The sequence below is a fragment of the Carcharhinus amblyrhynchos genome, chromosome 12 (assembly GCF_965287045.1).
Source record: "Carcharhinus amblyrhynchos chromosome 12, sCarAmb.v2.hapA, whole genome shotgun sequence".
Classification (NCBI taxonomy): Eukaryota; Metazoa; Chordata; class Chondrichthyes; order Carcharhiniformes; family Carcharhinidae; genus Carcharhinus; species Carcharhinus amblyrhynchos.
The window spans coordinates 29,845,898-29,866,710 of record NC_137335.1 but is presented as its reverse complement, the minus strand read 5'-3'; the positions used below and the strand labels follow the sequence as shown (position 1 = coordinate 29,866,710).

At 42.1% G+C, this 20,813-nt stretch overlaps 1 protein-coding gene across 3 annotated transcripts in view; it reads right to left on the bottom strand.

Moving 5' to 3' along the window:
• dop1a (DOP1 leucine zipper like protein A) overlaps nucleotides 1–20,813 on the bottom strand; it is a 296,966-nt gene that overhangs the window by 44,151 nt on the left and 232,002 nt on the right. For all 3 annotated transcript variants that reach the window (XM_080200297.1, XM_080200299.1, XM_080200298.1), the window contains 5 exons: nucleotides 19,652–19,718; nucleotides 19,366–19,510; nucleotides 17,776–17,855; nucleotides 5,574–5,683; nucleotides 3,638–3,787 (listed from right to left, as the gene is read on the bottom strand). In XM_080200297.1, the coding sequence (XP_080056423.1) occupies nucleotides 3,638–3,787; nucleotides 5,574–5,683; nucleotides 17,776–17,855; nucleotides 19,366–19,510; nucleotides 19,652–19,718 (552 nt within the window). The remainder of the gene's footprint in view (nucleotides 1–3,637; nucleotides 3,788–5,573; nucleotides 5,684–17,775; nucleotides 17,856–19,365; nucleotides 19,511–19,651; nucleotides 19,719–20,813) is intronic.

The following is a 20,813-nucleotide window of genomic DNA, read 5'->3' as shown; positions in this document are numbered from 1 at the left end:
AAATTTGCTGATGACACCAAGATTGATGGAGTAGTGGATGAGGTGGCGGGCTCTTGTAGGCTGCAAAGAGACATTGATAGCATGCAGAGCTGGGCAAAAAAGTGGCAGATGGAGTTTAACCCTGATAAGTGCGAAGAGACTCATTTTGGTAGGACAAACTTGAATGTGGATTACAGAGTCAATGATAGGGTTCTGAGAAATGTGGAGGAGCAGAGAGATCTTGCAGTTCATATCCACAAATTTCTGAAGGTTGCCTGAAGTGGATAGAACCGTGAAGAAGGCTTATAGTATGTTAGCGTTTATAAACAGGGGGTTTGAGTTTAAGAGTCAAGGGGTTATGCTGCAACTATACCGGACATTGGTGAGACCACATTTGGAATATTGCGTGCAGTTCTGGTCACCTCACTTTAAGGAGGATGTGGAAGCATTGGAGAGAGTGCAGAGGAGATTTACCAGGATGCTGCCTGATTTGGAGCGTAGGTCTTATGAGGAAAGGTTGAGGGAGCTGGGGCTTTTCTCTTTGGAGTGGAGGAGGATAAGAGGCGACTTAATAGAGGTTTAAAAGACGATGAGGGGTTGCAGAGATTATTTTCTCAAGTGGATGTAGCTATTACTAGGAGGAATAACTATAATGTTCATGGTGGAAGACATAGGAGGGATGTCCAAGGTAGACTCTTTACTCAGAGAGTGGCTGGGGCGTGGAATGCACTGCCTGCTGTGATAGTGGAGTCGGACACTTTAGGAACTTTCAAGCAGTTATTGGATAGGCACAGAGTACACCAGAGTGATAGGGAGTGGGATAGTTTGATTTTCGGTTTGGTCATAGCACGGCACAACATCGAGGGCCGAAGGCCTGTATTGTGCTGTACTGTTCTATGTTCTAACCTTTCATAAGAACATAAGAACATAAGAAATAGGAGCAGGAGTAGGCCATCTGGCCCTTCGAGCCTGCCCCGCCATTCAATAAGATCATGGCTGATCTGTCGTGGCTCAGTTCCACTTTCCCGCCCTCTCCCCATAACCCTTAATCCCCTCTCTTATCAAAAACCCATCAACCCGCTTCTTAAAAATATTTAGCGAGGCAGCCTCCACCACTTCAACGGGCAGAGAATTCCAGAGATTCACCACCCTTTGAGTGAAGAAGTTCCTCCTCAACTCCGTTCTGAACCGCCCCCCCTTTATCTTGAGGCTGTGCCCCCTAGTCCTACTGTCTTTTTTGAGCGGGAAGAGTCTTTCCACCTCTATCCTATCCATCCCATTCATCATCTTATACGTCTCAATGAGATCTCCCCTCATTCTTCTAAACTCTAACGAGTACAAGCCTAGTTTATTCAGCCTCTCCTCATAGCTCAACCCCCTCAACTCCGGTATCAGCCTAGTAAACCTCCTCTGCACTCCCTCCAAGGCCAAAATATCCTTGCGCAGGTGCGGCGCCCAAAACTGCACACAGTACTCCAGCTGCGGCCTCACCAATGCCCTATACAGCTGCAGCAAGACCTCCCTACTTTTATATTCAATCCCCCTCGCTATGAAGGCCAGCATCCCATTCGCCTTCCTGACCACCTGCTGCACCTGCAGGCTGGGTTTTTGCGACTCATGCACAAGGACCCCGAGGTCCCTCTGCACCGTCGCCTGCTGCAGTTTTTTGCCACGTAAGTAATAGTCCTTCCTACCATTCTTCCTACCAAAGTGGACCACCTCACACTTGCCAACATTAAATTCCATTTGCCATTTCCTGGCCCATTCGCCCAGCCTATCTAGATCCTTCTGCAGACTCTCCACACCCTCCACACAATTTGCCTTTCCCCCAATCTTGGTGTCATCAGCAAATTTCGACACCCTACACTCGGTTCCCTCCTCCAGATCATCTAACTTTCCAACCTTTCCTCACAAGGAAACACACCCATTGCAAGAATTAGTTTGATAAATCCTCTCTGGACTTCCAACATCCTTCCTTAAGTAGGGTGACCAATGATGTACACAATACTCCAGATGTGATCTCATCAGTACTCTGTATAACTGGAGCATAACCTCTCTATTGTATTCAATTCCCTTGCAATGAGTGATAACATTCCACTCACTTTCCCAACAACTTAATTATAAATGTCTTGATATTCTTTTAGCTTATTTAACTAATATATATAATTTTTGATACAGAACAGCCCTTCCTTCTCCCTGTGGATTTTGTATAATCTTTATTGCTTTTTTAACTGAGTAACTCTTCCATTTTGGAGCCAACTTTTTAAGATTGTGCTTCCTCCACATTAAAGCTTTAAATTAGTTCCATTTTCTCCAATCGTGATAGCTTAGCCTTATTTCCCTGTTATTCTTTATTGTTCACTCCCTATTCCTTTGAAATTTCCATCTTCAAAAGATTGATAAACTGTTTCAAATTTACTTGTAAATTTACTTATCTCAAGGCCCTAGATCTTACACTACTTGTTTACAAGACCCAGGTCTAGACACAAGTTAGCTTAAGCAGGATCCTGGCATACACTAGTCTCCTTCCTATCATTCTCAAACATTTGTGTATTTTTAATCAATTCCCATTTGCATTCTTGAATTTTAAATTAATTCTCATCGTCTGAGGTGAATTGTACTCTTCATGCCAATTTTGATACTTCTTACTCAAGTAAACAGGGGAATGGGGTTGTCTGAACTGCTCTACAGAGACTTGGGTGGTCGCAATGGGCTGAATGGCCTCCTGTTGCACCGTAATGACTGTATGATCCGATATATTCTAAACGTCTCAAACATTCAGGCGTCAGCAGTTAACAGGACCTACCTTTCTTCCTTTATTTTGTCTCTATGTTTGGTTAATTTATCTGGATTTACACTATGTTGCTTTCACTTTCTACTGTCTAACTTTTGATCATCTAAAGTTCAAGTTGATTTCTCCCTCCTAACAGCTAGTTTAAAATAATCTGCCTCTTTATAAATAGCTTTTCTCACGATGCTGCATGGTTGAGATGTAGCCCACATCACTTTTACCAACCCCAAAATAATGAAGTTTCCTATAAATTTGACTGACATTTCATAGCCTGAAAATTCTACTTGTGGTTCTGTACACTGTTCACCAAATATCTGCAATGAATCAGAAAAGAAACTTCAGTTTATCTTTCAATTTGCAATGCCCAACCAACCACCCTACCAATTCAGAAGGGTAATAATTTGACATGAATACAACCTTTTTTCCAACTTGCAACTGATCCAGTAAGAACTTCGTTTATCCTTCAACACACAGTTCTTTATATACCTCGATTTCGCCTCTCTCCAGAAATTGAAAAGACCATCCCCTGAACATGGTTCTCAACCTTGTTTTACTGGTTTTCCTGATAATATATGCCATGGAATATTACCCTTTGTTAGAATCTGTTTTTCATCTAACTTCCAGCTCCCCTATTTTTAAACTGATCGCTGGAATTTTAAGAACCAACGAATAACTTGCTAAAATTAACTAATTAAGTTATCTACATAGGCTGGAAATCATCAACTAGGCCACACCATTCAACTCAACCTGCTTTTCCTTTCCTGCTAAAGTATATTCTTGCTATAAGAACTAACTTGGTAACAACAGAATAGATTTTGTTCTTCCAGAAATATGATAAATAAACTGCTAGCCACATAAACAACTTACTGACTAACGCAAGATGCATCCATATGGAAGAAGTTAGGGTCCATAAAAAGATCAAATGCTTCTTTTTTCCAAGCCCGTCTGGTATATTGGTAGCCACTCAGACTGCTTACCAATTGTACACATGCTCGGTAACTTGGAGCATTGTGGGCACTAGAAGAAAAGCACATTTTAGCAAAGCTGTCTAATAGCTTTTACTGAATAAAACAGAAAATCTCATTTTAGAGGCAGCCATAGAAAAGATAGGGATTTCTAACAGAGATTCCAATAACACCAGGACAATCACCAGCTGTCTTGCTCGATCTTGTCTTCAAGACCAAACAGAATTAATTAAATGTACTGAATTCCAGTTCAAATTGTACAGATTTCAATACATACAGAATAAAAGTGAAACAAGTGATCATCGAGGCTGTGCCGGTGTCAGAGTCAAATATTTGACAATAAAAAGGCAATTCTTAGGGACACTTTACCTAAAGAAAACAAGGTAATTATTGCATGTGTTGTAACAATTACACATGTAAATTTAAGCATATCTGAATTTTACTAAAAATTGATTTTTTTTGAATGCACTGAGTTAAACTTAACACAAACTGTTGCTAAGCAGAAAGCTTGCAAATAACATGCAAGCATCTTTCAACCAAGTCCTTAATACACATAAATCTAACTTTATTTTTAGATATTTTGGCAGCACAGTGAAACACAAAGACTTGCAGCATTGGACACTGGATTAGTAGTGCATATCTGTAATCGACACACTGAGTTTCCAAACCTAAATGTGCTGTCATGCTGGACATGAAACAGAAGACAAATGAAGGATTAGTCCAGCACAGCTTTCAATTGGCTGACTGTGCAGCATGTCTAAAGAACAATCAGGCAGTTTATTCTTCCAGTGTGCAGAAGAAGGAAACAAAAACTTACAAAGAATAGGAATTTTAGCCTCATTCAACCACCAAAGAAAAATGGCTTCAGAGTTTACATAAAAACTACAAAATCTACCTGACATATTTCAGAATCTATAAAATACTAATTCTAAGTTTAATTCCTATGAGTGACTCACTAAAAATAGTGAATATGGGAAATGGGCAGCAGGTCTATTTTGAACTTCACAGAATCGTTACAGAGTGGAATGAGTGAAAGCATGTCTACATCAGCTCTGTAGTTAAGCATCATGACTTAGTGCCATTCAATTGCCATTTTCTTGTACTCCTGTTCATGATTTCTACTCAAATAATCATCTAAAGCCCTTTTGAATATCTTGATTAAACCTGCCTCCACCACACTTCCAGGTAGTGCATTCCAAACCCGAAACACTAGTTCTATGAAAAGGATTTTCCTCACATTCTTTTTGTTTCTTTTGCAAATCACTTAAAATCTATATCCTCTCATTCTTGATTCTTTTACAAGCAGGAACAGCTTACAAGAAGTCACCACGACCATCTTGTAATGGCTCCAGGAATTCCAGAACTGGGCTCTAGCCACCATTTTTAAATATCTGTGGAGTATCTCCAACTCCTGGAAAATCCATCCCTAAGACTTGTGTTGAATTAAGGAGGCCCTTTTCTTCAGAAATCTGCTGCCATAAGTTGAATAATGTATGGGAAGTACTCAACACGTTCTTAAATCTCTCCTTCAACATACACAGAAGGTGAAATATTTGCTTTGCGTGGTGCAAGTCTTGCAGAAGTTGAGTTTTTTCTAGGCAGAATTGAATAGGAATGGGGATCTGTCTGTAAAGGATCACTGACTTGAAATATTGACTGTTTCTCTCTCTCCACAGATGCTATCAGACCTGCTGTGTATTTCCAACAGATTTATTTCAGATTTCCAGCAGTGCAATGCTTCGCATTTGGAATAGAACTGCACAAAGCAATCTAGTCATACATTTTAAATGTAAGGAATAAAATTGAAATTACATTCCAAAGTAGAGTTTGTCAACTACCTGTGATTGCGAAGGTAAGGCACCACGTAATACATAATGTTAACAAGTAATGGAATAACTTTTTCCTTTTCATCACTGTGGAATACCATGTCCAAAAGGTGAGCCAAAACCTAAATGAGAGGGGAACATGCACACTTCACTAAAGTACACCGTAATGTTTCATCAAAATTCCATTAAATACCAGATTTCAGAACAGCCCAAAAAAGTGGATTCTCTTCATGTCAACGGAATAAAAATATAACAAAATATATTTTGAAAAATTTAAAAATAAAACATTTAAATACATTCTACATTGCTCCAATGATTTAAATTCTCAGTAAAGTGGGGATTTAAAGTACCATGCATCGAGGGAAATATTCATTGAGAATTTCGCCAGGTTTTGAAGAGGCCAAATAAATGAAGACAACCAGGAAATCCAGACATTAAGGCACTTCCCAGACAATTACATTGAGATTCCAAGTTGTATTTATCCAAGAGTATCCACTAATTTTTGGAAAGGTTTCAAATATTGCTAATAATATTTGTTTAATTGATGTTTCTTTGGAGCTCCACTGGTAGCTGAGTAAGCTGATGCAGTCAATAACACAGCCAAAGAGGCCACTAAGTTTCAAGATTGTTCTGCACTGAGTTAGTTCCACGATTGGCACAGTTAGCACTGCTACCGCACAGTGCCAGGGACCCGGTTCAATTCTGACCTCAGGTTATTGTCTGTGTGGAGTTTGCACATTCTCGCCATGTCTCTGTGGGTTTCTTCTTGGTGCTCCGCTTTCCTCCCACACACCAAAGATATGAGTGTTAGGTTGATTGGCCATGCTAATTTGACCATAGTGTCAGGGGATTAGCACAGTGAATATGTGGGGCTAGGGCCTAGATAAGATTGTGGCCAGTGCAGACTCGATAGGTTGGACGGTCTCCGTATGCACTGTGGGGATTCTATGATGATTGTAGATAATTGGCCTGAGCATTCTGTGTTGGAAAAGGGAATAGTCAATGTAGAAGAGTGAGAAGTAATACGTTTTAGTAGGAAGATTGCTAAATGGTACAATTTTAGAGGGTATGCAAGAAGAAACAGAACTCTGGGAAATTTACAGTCAAAATTCTGAAGAGTACAGGACAAGTTAACAAAACAGTTAATAAAGTATATGGGATCTTTGGCTTTTGGAGGCATAGAATAGAAAAACCAGGAAGTTATGCTAAACTTTCATAAAACAGTAGTTCAGCCACAACAAAACTGGGCACCACTTTAGGAAAGACAGAAAGGATATGGAAAGGGTATAAAAAGATTTATGAGAATGGATCCAGGAATGAGGGAATACAGCTATATGTTAAACTGGGCAAGCTGTGGCTGTTTCTTTGGAACAGAAGAGATGTGATAAAAATGTTGAAAATCACAGTGACTTTAGATTGAATAAATAAAAAGCCTTTTTCAATGCCTGAAGGGTCAATAACCATACCACACAGATTTAAAGTGATGGAAGGACCAGAAGCAATATGAGAAAATGGAGTGCAGATTGTAAGCAGAATGAGCTCTAGTTGTTGTTCATCCATCGTTGTCAATGATGACCTTGACATCATTAGTCATTTTGAGGCTGGATACGGTGTGTCCGAAGATGGCTGATCAGGCCAATTCGGGTCGGAATGTCCTGGCACATATTGGACAGACTTGTGTAGACAGTGTAGTTGTTGTGCTAGTGACTCTGGACTTGCGCAGCTGCTTGCTGGAGGTGCTTCAGCAATGCACCTTGCTTCGTAAGCTTGACCAGCCTTTGTGGATGAGGCAGCGCCAGGTAGGACAATTTTGTGCCAGCGTTTCCCAGGCGGTCGTGTCAATGTCAAGCAACTTCAGGGAGGCCTCAAGTGCGTCTTTGTAACGTTTATTCTGCCCTCCACGCGAGCGTCTTCCAGCAGAGAGTTCCCCAAAAAGGAGCTGCTTGGGTATGCACTCGTCTGACATACGGATGACATGACCTGTGCACCGGGTCTGCACTCTCATCAGCAGTGTGTGGACTGATGGTGGACTTGCTCTGGAGAGAACTTCAGTGTCTGGTACTTTGTCTTGCCATCTAATGAGTAATATTCTGCGAAGGCAAGTCACGTGAAAATGATTGAGCTGTCTTGCATGCCTTCAAAATACAGTCCACGTTTCACAGGCGTACAGGAGGGTAGCGAGTACCACGACGTTGTAGATCTTCAGTTTTGTTGCTGGGCTGATTCCTCAACGTTCCCATTCGGTGGGGCGCAGTCTACCAAATGCAGAACTTGTCTGTGCTATTCTGCAGTTAACTTCTGTATCAACAGTCACTGCTTGGGAGAGGGTGCTGCCAAGATAGGTGAACTGATCCACTGCCAATATGAGAAAATGGAGTGCAGATTGTAAGCAGAATGAGCTGCTACAAGTTTGGTGGGTGGGTAGCTTTCAGTTTCAATGAGTGGAATTCTATCAACCAGCCAACTGAGGACAATGTGGCAATGTGGAAAAAAGGCCATGTAAAAAAAAAGGAAGGGACAATGGGTGAGGGCTTGCAATGGCACGCAAAAGGGCCAGGAGGCGGGTGCAGATGAATAACAAATGAAGGCAAAGGGAAACTCGACTCCGACAAGGCTGCATGAAAACCTCATATGGAAGTGATAACACATTGTTTACTGGAAGGGGCTAGATAAAGACTCTAGATGCAATGGAGTTCTTGGAGGATAAAACTAGTAGAAGTTGATTAGGGAGCCAGTAGAAATGGCTTATTTGGATTTTCAGAAGGCTTATAGTAAGGTCCCATATAAGAAATTAGCATATAAAATTAAAGCTCATGAGACTGGGGGTGGGGGGGGATAGTAGATATTGAAGTGGTTAGAAAACTGGTTGACAGACAGGAAACAAAGAGTAAGAATAAACGGGTCTTTTTCCAAGTGGCAAGCAATGACATTCCCCTCAATCCATAGTCAGTCATTCAGATAATAAGCTGCTTTCCTTTTTTGCTACCAAATGATGGTAGCCTTTCTTAAATTCATGCTGACTCTATCTGATTCTACCACTATTTTCCAAGTGCTCTGTTATCAAGTCATTTATAATGGATGGTAGCATTTTGCCGCACTACCAAAGCCAGGCTGACGAGTCTATAATTCCCTGTTTTCTCTCTCTCTCTCCCTTTTTAAATTATGGGATTACATTAGCTACCTTCCAATCTGTAGGAACTGTTCTGGAGTCTATAGAATCTTGGAAGATGATCACTAATCATTTCCTTTTCGTAAATCTATGCTGACTCTGTCTGATTCTACCACCGTTTTTCAAGTGCTCTAATATTAAATCTTTTATAATGGACTTGAGTATTTTTCCCATTATCAATGTCACACTGACTGGTCTATGTTTTCCTGTTTTCTCTCTATCTCCCTTTTTAAATTATGGGGTTACATTAGCTACAATTATACATTCTGAAGGAACCATTCCAGAGTCTACAGAATCTTAGAAGATGACCACAATGCATCCGCTATTTCTTTAAGTACTCTGGGATGTAGATTATCAAGCCTTGGGGATTATTGGCCTTCAATCCCATCAATTTCTTAAACACCATTTCCCTATTAATGCTGATTTCCTTCAGTTCCTCCCTCTCATCGTGTTCCCCAACATTTCTGGTATGTTATTTGTGTCTTCCTTTGTGAAGATCGAACCAAAGTATGTATTTAGTTGGTCAGCATTCTTTGTTCCCCATTGTAAATTCCCGTTTCTGACTGTAAGGAGCCCATATTTGTCTTCACCAATCTTTTTCTCTTGACATACTTTTACAGTCAATTTTATGTTCCCTGCGAGCTTATTTTCTATTTTCCCCATCTCAACCAATCCCTTGGTCCTCCTTTGATAAATTCTAAAGTACTCCCAATCCTCAGGTCTGTTTTTTTTTCTGGTCAATTTGTATGCCTCTTTCTTAAATATAATACCATCTCTAATTTCCTTTGTAAGCCATGGTTTGGCCATCTTTCCAGGTTTACTTATGCACGTGACAGAAATGTATAATTGTTGCAGTTCATCCACGCTCCTTTTGATTGTTTGCCATTGCCTTTCCACCATCATCCTTTTAAAATCTATTGTATCCATACAGTGAAGAAGGAGACCATTCAACCCACCGAGTCTGCACCAACTCTCTGACAGAGTATGTTACCCAGGCCCTCTCCCCAACTCTATCCCCACATATTTATCATGGCTAATCCATCTAACCTACATAATGTTGGGATGCTAAAGGACAATTTACCACGGTCAAACCACCTAACTTGCACATTTTTGGACTGTGGGAGGAAACTGGAGCACCCAGAGAAAACTCACACAGGCACAGGGGGAATGTGCAAAGTCCACAAAGACAGTCACCCAATTCTGGAATTGAATCTGGGTCCCTGGTGTTGTCAGGAAGCATACTAACCACTGTGCCTTTAAGTAACATTCACCAATCCATCATAACCAACTCTGCCTCATACAATCAGTCTTTTGTTTACTTAGATTCAGGAATCTCAATCTACTACATTACTCTCCATGTTCATAAAGAATTCTATTACATTATCTTCACTCATCCCCCAAGGGCCTCGTACAACTAGATTGCCAATTATTACTTTCTCATTACACAATACCCAGTCGAGGATGGCCTGTCCTCTAGTTGGTTCCTCAATGTATTAGTCCAAGGAACCATCCAGTACTCAATCCAGAAATTCCTCCTCAATGATATTGTTATTAATTTGATTTGCCCAATCTATATGCAGATTAATCAATAATTACAGATACTCCTTGATCGCATGTGTCTCTAATCTCCTGTTTAATGGCACACCTAACATTACCACAGTTCAAGTGTCTATTTACAATCTCCACTATTGTTTTTTGCCCCTTAATGTTTGTAAGCTCTATCCATACCGATTCCACATTGTTGGACCTAATATCCTTTGTGTTAATTTCCTATTTAACCAGCAGTGCAAGTCCATCACTTTTTCCTTTTTGTCTGACCTTCCTAAATACTGAATATCCGTGAATGTTCATTTCCCATCCCTGGTCACCCTGCAGCCATACCTTTGTAATCCCAACTATATCATACCCTTTAACATCTATTTGCTGAATTTATTCATCTATTTTATTGCAAAGCCTCCATCCATTTAGGCACAAAAACTTAAAGCTCCTCATTTTAACAATGTCCTGTTTCCATTATTTTTCACTATGGTCCAGTTTGATTCTGGCCCTTGATTTCTCTATCTTTTTTTTATTCCCTATTCTGTCTTTTGTTCTTATCCTTGTTTTACCCTTCTCTGACTCTTTGCATAGGTTCCCATCCTCCTGTCATTTTAGTTCAAACCTTTCTCAACTCTTACTCTCAGACTTCATATTTTCAGCCAGCCTTCTCTCGTACTCTATTTTTTCTCTTATTAATCTTTTAATCATTCGCTATTTTTTATATTCTGTCCAATCTTCTGATCTGCTACCCATCCTTACATGAATTTGATACTATCTTTAACTTGTTTAGTTAACCACAGATGGCGAGTGCTCCTTTTGGAACATTTCTTTATTAGAATATATCTATTTTGTATATTCTGAAATATCCCTTTAACTATCTGCTACTGCAGTTCTATTGAACCATCCATTAATCTAATTTGCCAGTTCATTATAGCTAGCTTTGTTTTCAGGCCCTCATAATTGCCCTTCTTTAAATTTAAAATACTAGTCATAGACACACACTTCTCTCCCTCAAACTGAATATAAAGTTCAATCGTATTGTGATCACTGCTACCTAGGGACACCTTCACTATGAGATCATTAATTAATCCTCTATCATTGTTCAATACCAGGTCTGGTATAGCTTGTTTCCTGGTTCGTGCCTGATGTTTTAAGAAGCTATCCCAAAAAAATTCAAGGCTACCTTTGCCCATATGATATTTCCACTCTGTAGGTTAAAATCTCCCATGATAATCCCCATACACTTCTAACGAACACCCATTGTTTCTTCCTTTCTAATCTGTCCCATTGTATCAGTACATCATGACAACAAGTGACTTCTCACCTTTATAATTTCTCATCTCAACCCAAACCATTTCTACATCCTAGTTTCCTGAACTTAGGTCATCATCTCCATGGAACTAATACGTTAACTAACAGAGCCATCCCTTTACCTATTCCTAGATTTCTGACCTTCCTAAACGTCCTATACCTTTCAATATTCAGAGCCCAATCTACGTCATTCCACAGGCATGTCTCTGCAATGGCTATCAGATTGTAATAATTTATTTCTCATTTGAGCTATGATTTCATCTGTTTTGTATCAAATTCTACATGCATTCAGGTAGCGGCTTTAGATGCAGACATATCCCATTTATCTGTCCCATCAACCCTGAGCTCAATGATGGAGAATTTTGAGGAGGGTTCTAGGTAGCACAGTCAGTGAGGTATTGAAAATTTATACTTCCCAGGCAATTTCAGTTCATGTGCTGCACATAGAACATAGAACATAGAACATAGAACACTACAGCACAAACAGGCCCTTCGGCCCACAAGTTGCGCCGACCACATCACCTACCAACCTACAGACCTATCTATAACCCTCAATCTCATTAAACCCCATATACTCATCCAGAAGTCTTTTAAAAGACCCCAGCGAGTTCGCCTCCACCACCACTGACGGCAGCCGATTCCATTCACTCACCACCCTCTGAGTGAAAAACTTACCCCTAACATCACTTCTGAACCTCCCTCCCCGCACCTTAAATCTGTGTCCTCTCGTAGCGACCATTTCAAACCGGGGAAATAGCCTCTGAGAGTCCACCCTATCTATTCCTCTCAACATTTTGTAAACTTCTATCAGGTCGCCTCTCAACCTTCGTCTCTCCAGGGAAAAGAGTCCCAGCTCCCTCAACCTAACTTCATAAGGCATGCCTCCCAGTCCAGGCAACATCCTTGTAAATCTCCTCTGCACCCTTTCAATAGCTTCTACATCTTTCCTATAGTGAGGCGACCAGAACTGCGCACAATACTCCAAATGAGGCCTGACAAGGGTCTTATAAAGTTCCAGCATTACCTCCCGACTCCTAAACTCAATCCCTCGATTAATGAAGGCCAGTACACCATACGCCTTCTTGACCACCTCCTCCACCTGCGAGGCCGATTTAAGAGTCCTGTGGACCCGGACCCCAAGATCCTTCTGCTCCTCAACACTACTCAGACTTCTGCCCTTAATAGTGTACTCGTTCATCCCGTTGGTTCTGCCAAAATGGACGACAACACATTTATCCGCGTTGAAGTCCATCTGCCACTTCTCCGCCCAGTCCTGCATCCTATCTATGTCCTGCTGCAACTTTTGCCATCCTTCCAGATCATCCACAACACCACCGACCTTCGTGTCATCAGCGAACTTACTTACCCATCCCTCCACTTCCTCATCCAGGTCATTTATGAAAATGACAAACAACAAGGGTCCCAGAACAGATCCTTGAGGCACTCCGCTGGTGACTGACCTCCATTCAGAAAAAGCCCCATCCACAACCACTCTCTGCCTTCTGCAGGCAAGCCAGTTCTGGATCCACAAGGCCAAAGGCCCTTGGATCCCATGCCCTCTCACCTTCTCAAGAAGTCTTGCATGGGGGACCTTATCAAACGCCTTGCTGAAGTCCATGTACACTACGTCCACGGCACTTCCTTCGTCAATGTGTTCAGTCACATTATCGAAGAACTCAACTAGGCTTGTAAGGCACGACCTGCCCTTGACAAATCCATGCTGACTATTCCTGATCATGTCAAACCTCTCCAAATGTTCGTAAATCTTGTCCCTCAGAAGCCTCTCCATCAGCTTACCAACCACTGAGGTCAGACTCACCGGTCGGTAATTTCCCGGGCTATCTCTGTTCCCTTTCTTAAAAATAGGAACTACATCCGCAATCCTCCAATCCTCTGGAACCTCTCCCGTCTCCATTGACGACGCAAAGATCATCGCCAGGGGTTCTGCAATCTCTTCCCTCGCCTCCCACAGTATCCTGGGGTACATCCCATCTGGTCCCGGCGACTTATCTACCTTGATAGAATTCAAAAGTTCCAACACATCCTCCTCCTTAATATTCACGTACTCAATCCTTTCCATCTGCTGCAAATCCATAACAAAATCTCCCAGATCGGCTTCCACCGTGAATACTGAGGCGAAGTACTCGTTAAGCACCTCCGCCATTTCTTCTGGTTCCACACAAACCTTTCCCCCCTCACCTTTTATCGGTCCTATCCCTTCTCTTCTTATCCTTTTACCTTTCACATATTTATAGAAGGCCTTGGGATTCTCCTTAATCTTACTCGCCAAGGTCTTCTCATGACCCCTTCTGGCTCTCCTAATTTCCCTTTTAAGTTCCCTCCTACAGTCCTTATACTCCTCAAGATCTTTAACATCTCCTAATTCCCTGAACCTCTTGTACACCTTCCTTTTCTTCCTGACTAGGTTCAACACATCCTTTGTGCACCACGGTTCCCTCGACCCACCAAAACCCCCTCGTCTCATCGGAACGTTGTCATTCAGAGCTCCAGACACACATTCCTTGAATATCTGCCACCTTCCTTCGGTACTTTTCCCTAAGAACGCCTCCTTCCAGTTTATTTGTCCAAGTAACTTCCTGACTTCTTCGTATCTCCCCTTACCCCAGACAAACACCTTCCTAGCCTGCCTGATCCTATCTCGTTCCAACGCAATTGTGAAGGAGATAGAATTATGGTCACCATATCCAAGATGCTCTCCTACCGAAAGATCCGTCACCTGCCCTGGTTCATTCGCCAGTACCAGGTCAAGTACAGCCTCTCCCCTCGTAGGCTTGTCCACATACTGCGTCAGGAAACCCTCCTGAACACACCTAACAAACTCCTCCCCATCTATACCCCTTACCCTAGGGATATTCCAGTCGATGTTTGGGAAATTGAAGTCTCCCATCACGACAACTCTGTTATTAAAACATCTCTCCAGAATCTGTTTCCCTATTTGCACTTCAACTTCCCTGTCACTATTGGGCGGCCTATAGATTACACCCAGCAAAGTTTTCGACCCTTTGCTGTTCCTAACTTCCACCCACAGAGATTCTGTAGACAATCCCTCCACGACATCCTCTTTCTCTGTAGCCATGACACTATCCCTGATCAACAGTGCCACGCCACCATCCCTTCTGCCACCCTCCCTGTCCTTCCTGAAGCACCTGAAGCCTGGCACCTGAAGTACCCAGTCCTGTCCCTGAGACATCCAAGTCTCCGTAATGGCCACCACATCACAATCCCAAACAGCTATCCACGCCCTAAGCTCATCTACCTTATTCACTATACTCCTTGCATTAAAATATATACACTTCAGCCCCTCAGTCTGGGCATTTCCCATCTCCACCACCTGTCTAACCTCCCTCGCATACTGCCTGCGGTCCTCCCCTACCTGGGAGCGAACCTCCTCCGTCCCAGTTTCCCCAACACAGTTCCCTCCCCCCATCCTTTCTAGTTTAAAGTCCCCCCGGTAGCCTTAGCCAGTCTTCCCGCCAAGATACTAGTCCCCCTGGTATTTAAGTGCCACCCGTCCCTACTATAGAGGTCCCACCTACCCCTAAAGAGGTCCCAGTGATCTAGGAACCGAAATCCCTGCCCTCTACACCAGTCCCTCAGCCACGCATTCACCCTCCACCTCATTTCATTTCTTCCCTCATTCTCCCTTGGCACAGGCAGCAATCCTGAGATTACTACCTTCGCTTTTCTCTTCCTCAGCTGCCTACCCAGTTCCCTATAGTCCTTTTTCACAAGTGCCTCCCTCTTCTTACCTACATCAGTAGTACCTATATGTACTACTACCTCCGGTTCCTCACCCTCCCCTTTCAGGATGTCTGGGACCCGCCCAGAGACATCCTGGATCCCAGCCCCAGGGAGACAAACCACCATCCGCGACTCCCTTCTACGTCCACAAAAACGCCTGTCTGCGCCCCTCACTGTGGAGTCCCCTATTAATACTACCTTTCTGCTTCCCTTTTTGATTTTTTGGCTCACTGGCTCAGCTCCAGAGAGCTGGCCATCGCTTCCTCCCTCAGATGAGCTGTCCCCCCCAGTAGTACTCAGGCCAGAGTACTTATTTTGAAGGGGGACATCCACCGGAGTGCTCCCCATCACCCGTGTTTTCCCCTTCCTAATGGTAACCCAAGTGCCCTCATCCCGTTGCCCTGGTGTGACTACCTGCTGGTAGCTCCTTTCTATAACGTCCTCACTCTCCCTAACTAGCCGAAGGTCCTCGAGCTGCATTTGCAGCTCCTTAACCTGGTTTCGTAGGGCCTGCAACTCCACACACCGAGCACAGGTGTGGATGTCTGGCAGGCCAGGAGCCTCCAAGACCTCCCACATGTTGCATTGGCAACAACATACAGGTCTCACACTCATATTTACCCCTTATAGCAACCCAAAGGAAAAAAGGAAAAAAAAAACTTACAACTTACCTTATCTCTTTGGCCCTGTGAGCCAAAGCACTTACAGCACACACAAAAACAAAAGCAGTCTTACCAGCTCTCAGACAGAGCCCCTCTCTCTCTCTCTTTTTTTTAGGTTAGGGGAGGGGGGAGGGCTGGGATACTCTACCCGTGTAGAGTATCGGGAAACCCCTCCGGTCTAATTTATAGTCGGGTAAAAAAAAACGCGACCCGAGTGCCCTCGCAACTACTTCCGGGGTCAAACCGGGGTCAAACTTAAAAAAAAAACAATCAAAATATCAGGAGTTCCGCAGAGTCCCGATGTTCATCACTGATTTAAGTCTAAATTTCTCTGCTTTGGACATCTTAAGATTTAGTCCATTGTGCAAAATCGGTAAAAGATAAATAACATAAGAACATAAGAAATAGGAGCAGGAGTAGGCCATCTGGCCCTTCGAGCCTGCCCCGCCATTCAATAAGATATTGGCTGATCTGTCGTGGCTCAGTTCCACTTTCCCGCCCTCTCCCCATAACCCTTAATCCCCTCTCTTATCAAAAACCCATCAACCCGCTTCTTAAAAATATTTAGCGAGGCAGCCTCCACCACTTCAACGGGCAGAGAATTCCAGAGATTCACCACCCTTTGAGTGAAGAAGTTCCTCCTCAACTCCGTTCTAAACCGCCCCCCCTTTATCTTGAGGCTGTGCCCCCTAATCCTACTGTCTTTTTTGAGCAGGAAGAGTCTCTCCACCTCTATCCTATCCATCCATTCATCATCTTATACGTCTCAATGAGATCTCCCCTCATTCTTCTAAACTCTAACGAGTACAAGCCTAGTTTATTCAGCCTCTCCTCATAGCTCAACCCCCTCAACTCCGGTATCAGCCTAGTAAACCTCCTCTGCACTCCCTCCAAGGCCAAAATATCCTTGCGCAGGTGCGGCGCCCAAAACTGCACACAGTACTCCAGCTGCGGCCTCACCAATGCCCTACACAGCTGCAGCAAGACCTCCCTACTTTTATATTCAATCCCCCTCGCTATGAAGGCCAGCATCCCATTCGCCTTCCCGACCACCTGCTGCACCTGCAGGCTGGGTTTTTGCGACTCATGCACAAGGACCCCGAGGTCCCTCTGCACCGTCGCCTGCTGCAGTTTTTCGCCACGTAAGTAATAGTCCTTCCTACCATTCTTCCTACCAAAGTGGACCACCTCACACTTGCCAACATTAAATTCCATTTGCCATTTCCTGGCCCATTCGCCCAGCCTATCTAGATCCTTCTGCAGACTCTCCACACCCTCCGCACAATTTGCCTTTCCCCCAATCTTGGTGTCATCAGCAAATTTCGACACCCTACACTCGGTTCCCTCCTCCAGATCATCTATATAAATTGTAAATAGCTGAGGCCCCAGCACCGACCCCTGGGGCACCCCACTAGTCACCAACCGCCAATCCGAATAGCACCCATTGACCCCCACTCTCTGCTTCCTATTTGACAACCAATCCTCTATCCACGCTAACACCCTACCCCCAACTCCATGTCCTCTGACCTTCTGCAGTAACCTCTTGTGAGGTACCTTATCAAACGCCTTCTGAAAATCCAGAAAGACCACATCCACCGGCTCTCCTCTATCCACCGCCCTAGACACATCCTCATAGAACTCCAGTAAATTTGTCAGACAGCAGGAGCCTCTGCAATGACTCCATGAGTATTTATACTATGATCCAACTGTTAATGGAATATGTAAGTCGTGAAGAGAACAAATATTTAAGTAATGTGTAGAGTTTCCATACCTCCGCTAATAAGGTCAGTGCATGTACACTGTACACAGAAGGTGTGATACTGGCCGTCTCAATCACAGGGGTTAACATATCTGGATAGGTCAAAAAGATCAAATGATTAACAACTAGAAAATCTTTTGGGTTGAGAATTTAATGAAACACAATTAAAACCAGTAAATACTGTAGGATTTCCTCTAGTATTTTTAATTTATTTATTGACATTCAGTATCATTTTAGCTGCAAGGATTTGTTTATTTCTCTATTTTGCTTTCTGTGCATGACCTTATACTGAAATAAACATTCTAATTTACACGCTCTGGTTTAGACTGCCTGTCTCGGTAGTAATTCTCCAATGCAATTGATTACAGAGATATGTTGCGGCTTCTTTTGATCACAATTCCCTGTATGGTGTAATCACAGTTGTTTTTCCAGTGTAAGTTCAAACCCAAATCTCCCACGCTCTGTGCACTGCAGTGGTCACAATCATGGATATTATTAGAAGAGCTAATGAATTTATTCATTAATATTCAACCTTTATTAAACCCCCCCAATCTCTCCTCATAAAACAATCCTGCCATTCCAGGGATTAGTCTTGTGAACCTCTATTACATTTCTACTTGGTAAATACATCCTTCCTTAGATATGGAGACTGTACACAATGCTCAAGGTATAGTCTTAAAATGCTCTATGCAAGTGCAACAAGATATCTTTACTCCAGAGCTCAAATCCCCTTGCGATGAGGCCAATATGTCATTTGCCTTCCCAACTGCTTGCTAGTTTTTGTGACTCACGAACAAGGACAACCTTTGAACATCAACATTTCCCAAACGCTCATATTTAAGAAATACTCGACCTGTTTTTTTTCTACCAAAGTGGATTATTTCACACTGATGTTATATTCCATCTGCCACGTTCTTGCTCATTCATTTAGACTATCCAAGTCCATTGATGCCTCCTTACATCCTCATCACAACTTATATTCACACCTAGTTTTGTGTCATCAGCAAATTTAAAAATATTACATTTGGTCACCACATCCAAATCATTTATATAATGTCCACTTCCAAATCCTTTATGACCTATGCATTGGAAAAAGCTACAAAGTCTGTGGGCAGCTGTATGCAGGCTGAATGGCTGGCATGGTTAGTTCATCATTGATTGCAAAATTTATTTATTTCATTGCTTAAAATAATTTTCATATTTAAAGGACATTACTTACATTTGAATTACATTGCAATAAATATTGACCTAGCCATCAACGCCTGCACCCCACAAATTAATTTTAAAAAAGTATCTCAAACTAATTTAGTTCCAAGTTGAGAATAACCATTTTACTCTTGGAGATGAAAGGTACACTTATTTATGAACATGACATGGTTGGAATCCATTTTATGCAATACGGTTATGTTAGTAGGCAGGTTCTTCAGTAGACACTGAAGATTACTTCCTACTTATAGGAGAGCTGGTAAAAGCTATTTTTACAGTGTTTAATGCCTCCCTAGTTAAGCATGATAAGCATTTTATCCAAACACTACTTTAAAATTTCTGTTCCAATAATGGTTTTGGTAGGTGCCTTCACATAGCTATTAGAATGAGTCTCACCTTCAACATCTCTTTCCATGTTGCTTCCTTCTACTAGAATTTGTGGAGAAGCCTTCACTTCTAGGTTCCTCCTTAGCCAAGTGGTTTGCTCCAAAGAGGAGCCTGCAATGGTGCCAATGGCCTCCACTATCTTATGGGTGATATCCTAGAAAATGAAAGACATGAATAGGCCACACATGTCACTCATTAGCATAATATAAATGCAATAAGACTGATTTATCATTCATTCATCAAGTAAATAATTGATAGAGAACAAAGCAGATTTATCAAATAAAATTACTCTTACCTGAAGGTCTCTTTGGTCCTTTTTGTTTTCCAGGTTGGGATTTTTCATGATGAACTCATTAAGTACTCTGAAGTCACAAGTCAAGAACAAACTAGTGTTAAAAATGCTTCCATATCAATGGAAAATCCAAAAGAATTTGGCAGCTATTCAATTATTTTTGATATGTAGTTTTTTTTATTGTAGGGAAGGGAAAAAACCAAGGTCTAATAAGTAGGTTGAATAGTCAATTAATTTGCCTTGGTTGTTTAAGAGATCGATCTTCAATAGCAGCTACATATATCACCTGTAATTCTTCTCTGGAATTGTAAGGACTGTATTTTTGATAATTTTTTCATTCTAACTTGCTATTTTACCTTTATAAATTTGATAATAGAGTATAAACACCTTATAAATACATTATGACTCTATATCTAACAGATGTAACAGATCTAAAGCGATAGATTAGTTACCGCTTCAAAGAATCACGATGAAATTGCGAGGCATACAATTGCTTTTGAACAATTTGATTAGCTCTTATGTCTTCCACATCATTTAGATGAGCATCGAAAGCAGGGTCAAGCATTTCCTATGTCACTGAGCTGAACCTAACTAGTTTATAATTCCCCAATTCACATAGCATTTGAATAGTAGTCACCTCTGGATGGTTTGATTTCACACTATTCTCCCTTCCCCAACAATTTTTCTGAATAATTGACAGCCTGAGCCAAACAGTTAAGCAATGAAATGAATGCTCAGTTGCCAGCTCTGGGTCCATTGCTTTCAGGATGTGGAGATGTTGGCGTTGAACTGGAGTAAACACAGTAAGAAGTCTCACAACACCAGGGTAAAGTCCAACAGGTTTATTTGTTAGTAAACGCCACTAGCTTTTGGAATGCTGTTCCTTCGTCAGGTGAGTGGAGAGTTCTGCTCCTGACGAAGGAACAGAGTTCTGAAAGCTAGGCGTTTACTACCAAATAAACCAGTTGGACTTTAACCTGGTTTGTGAGACTTCTTACTCCATTGCTTTCAGGCAGACAGCAACTCCAAAATAACAATGAATGAAATTCTGCTATGTGGGTTGGTGGGGGTGGGAGCCCAAAAGTCAAAAAACCCTGGCGTAAAAACAATTTGCAAGTAGTAGGTTAAATGGCAGGTCAGTTTTCCCACTGCCTGGTGGTGTGAA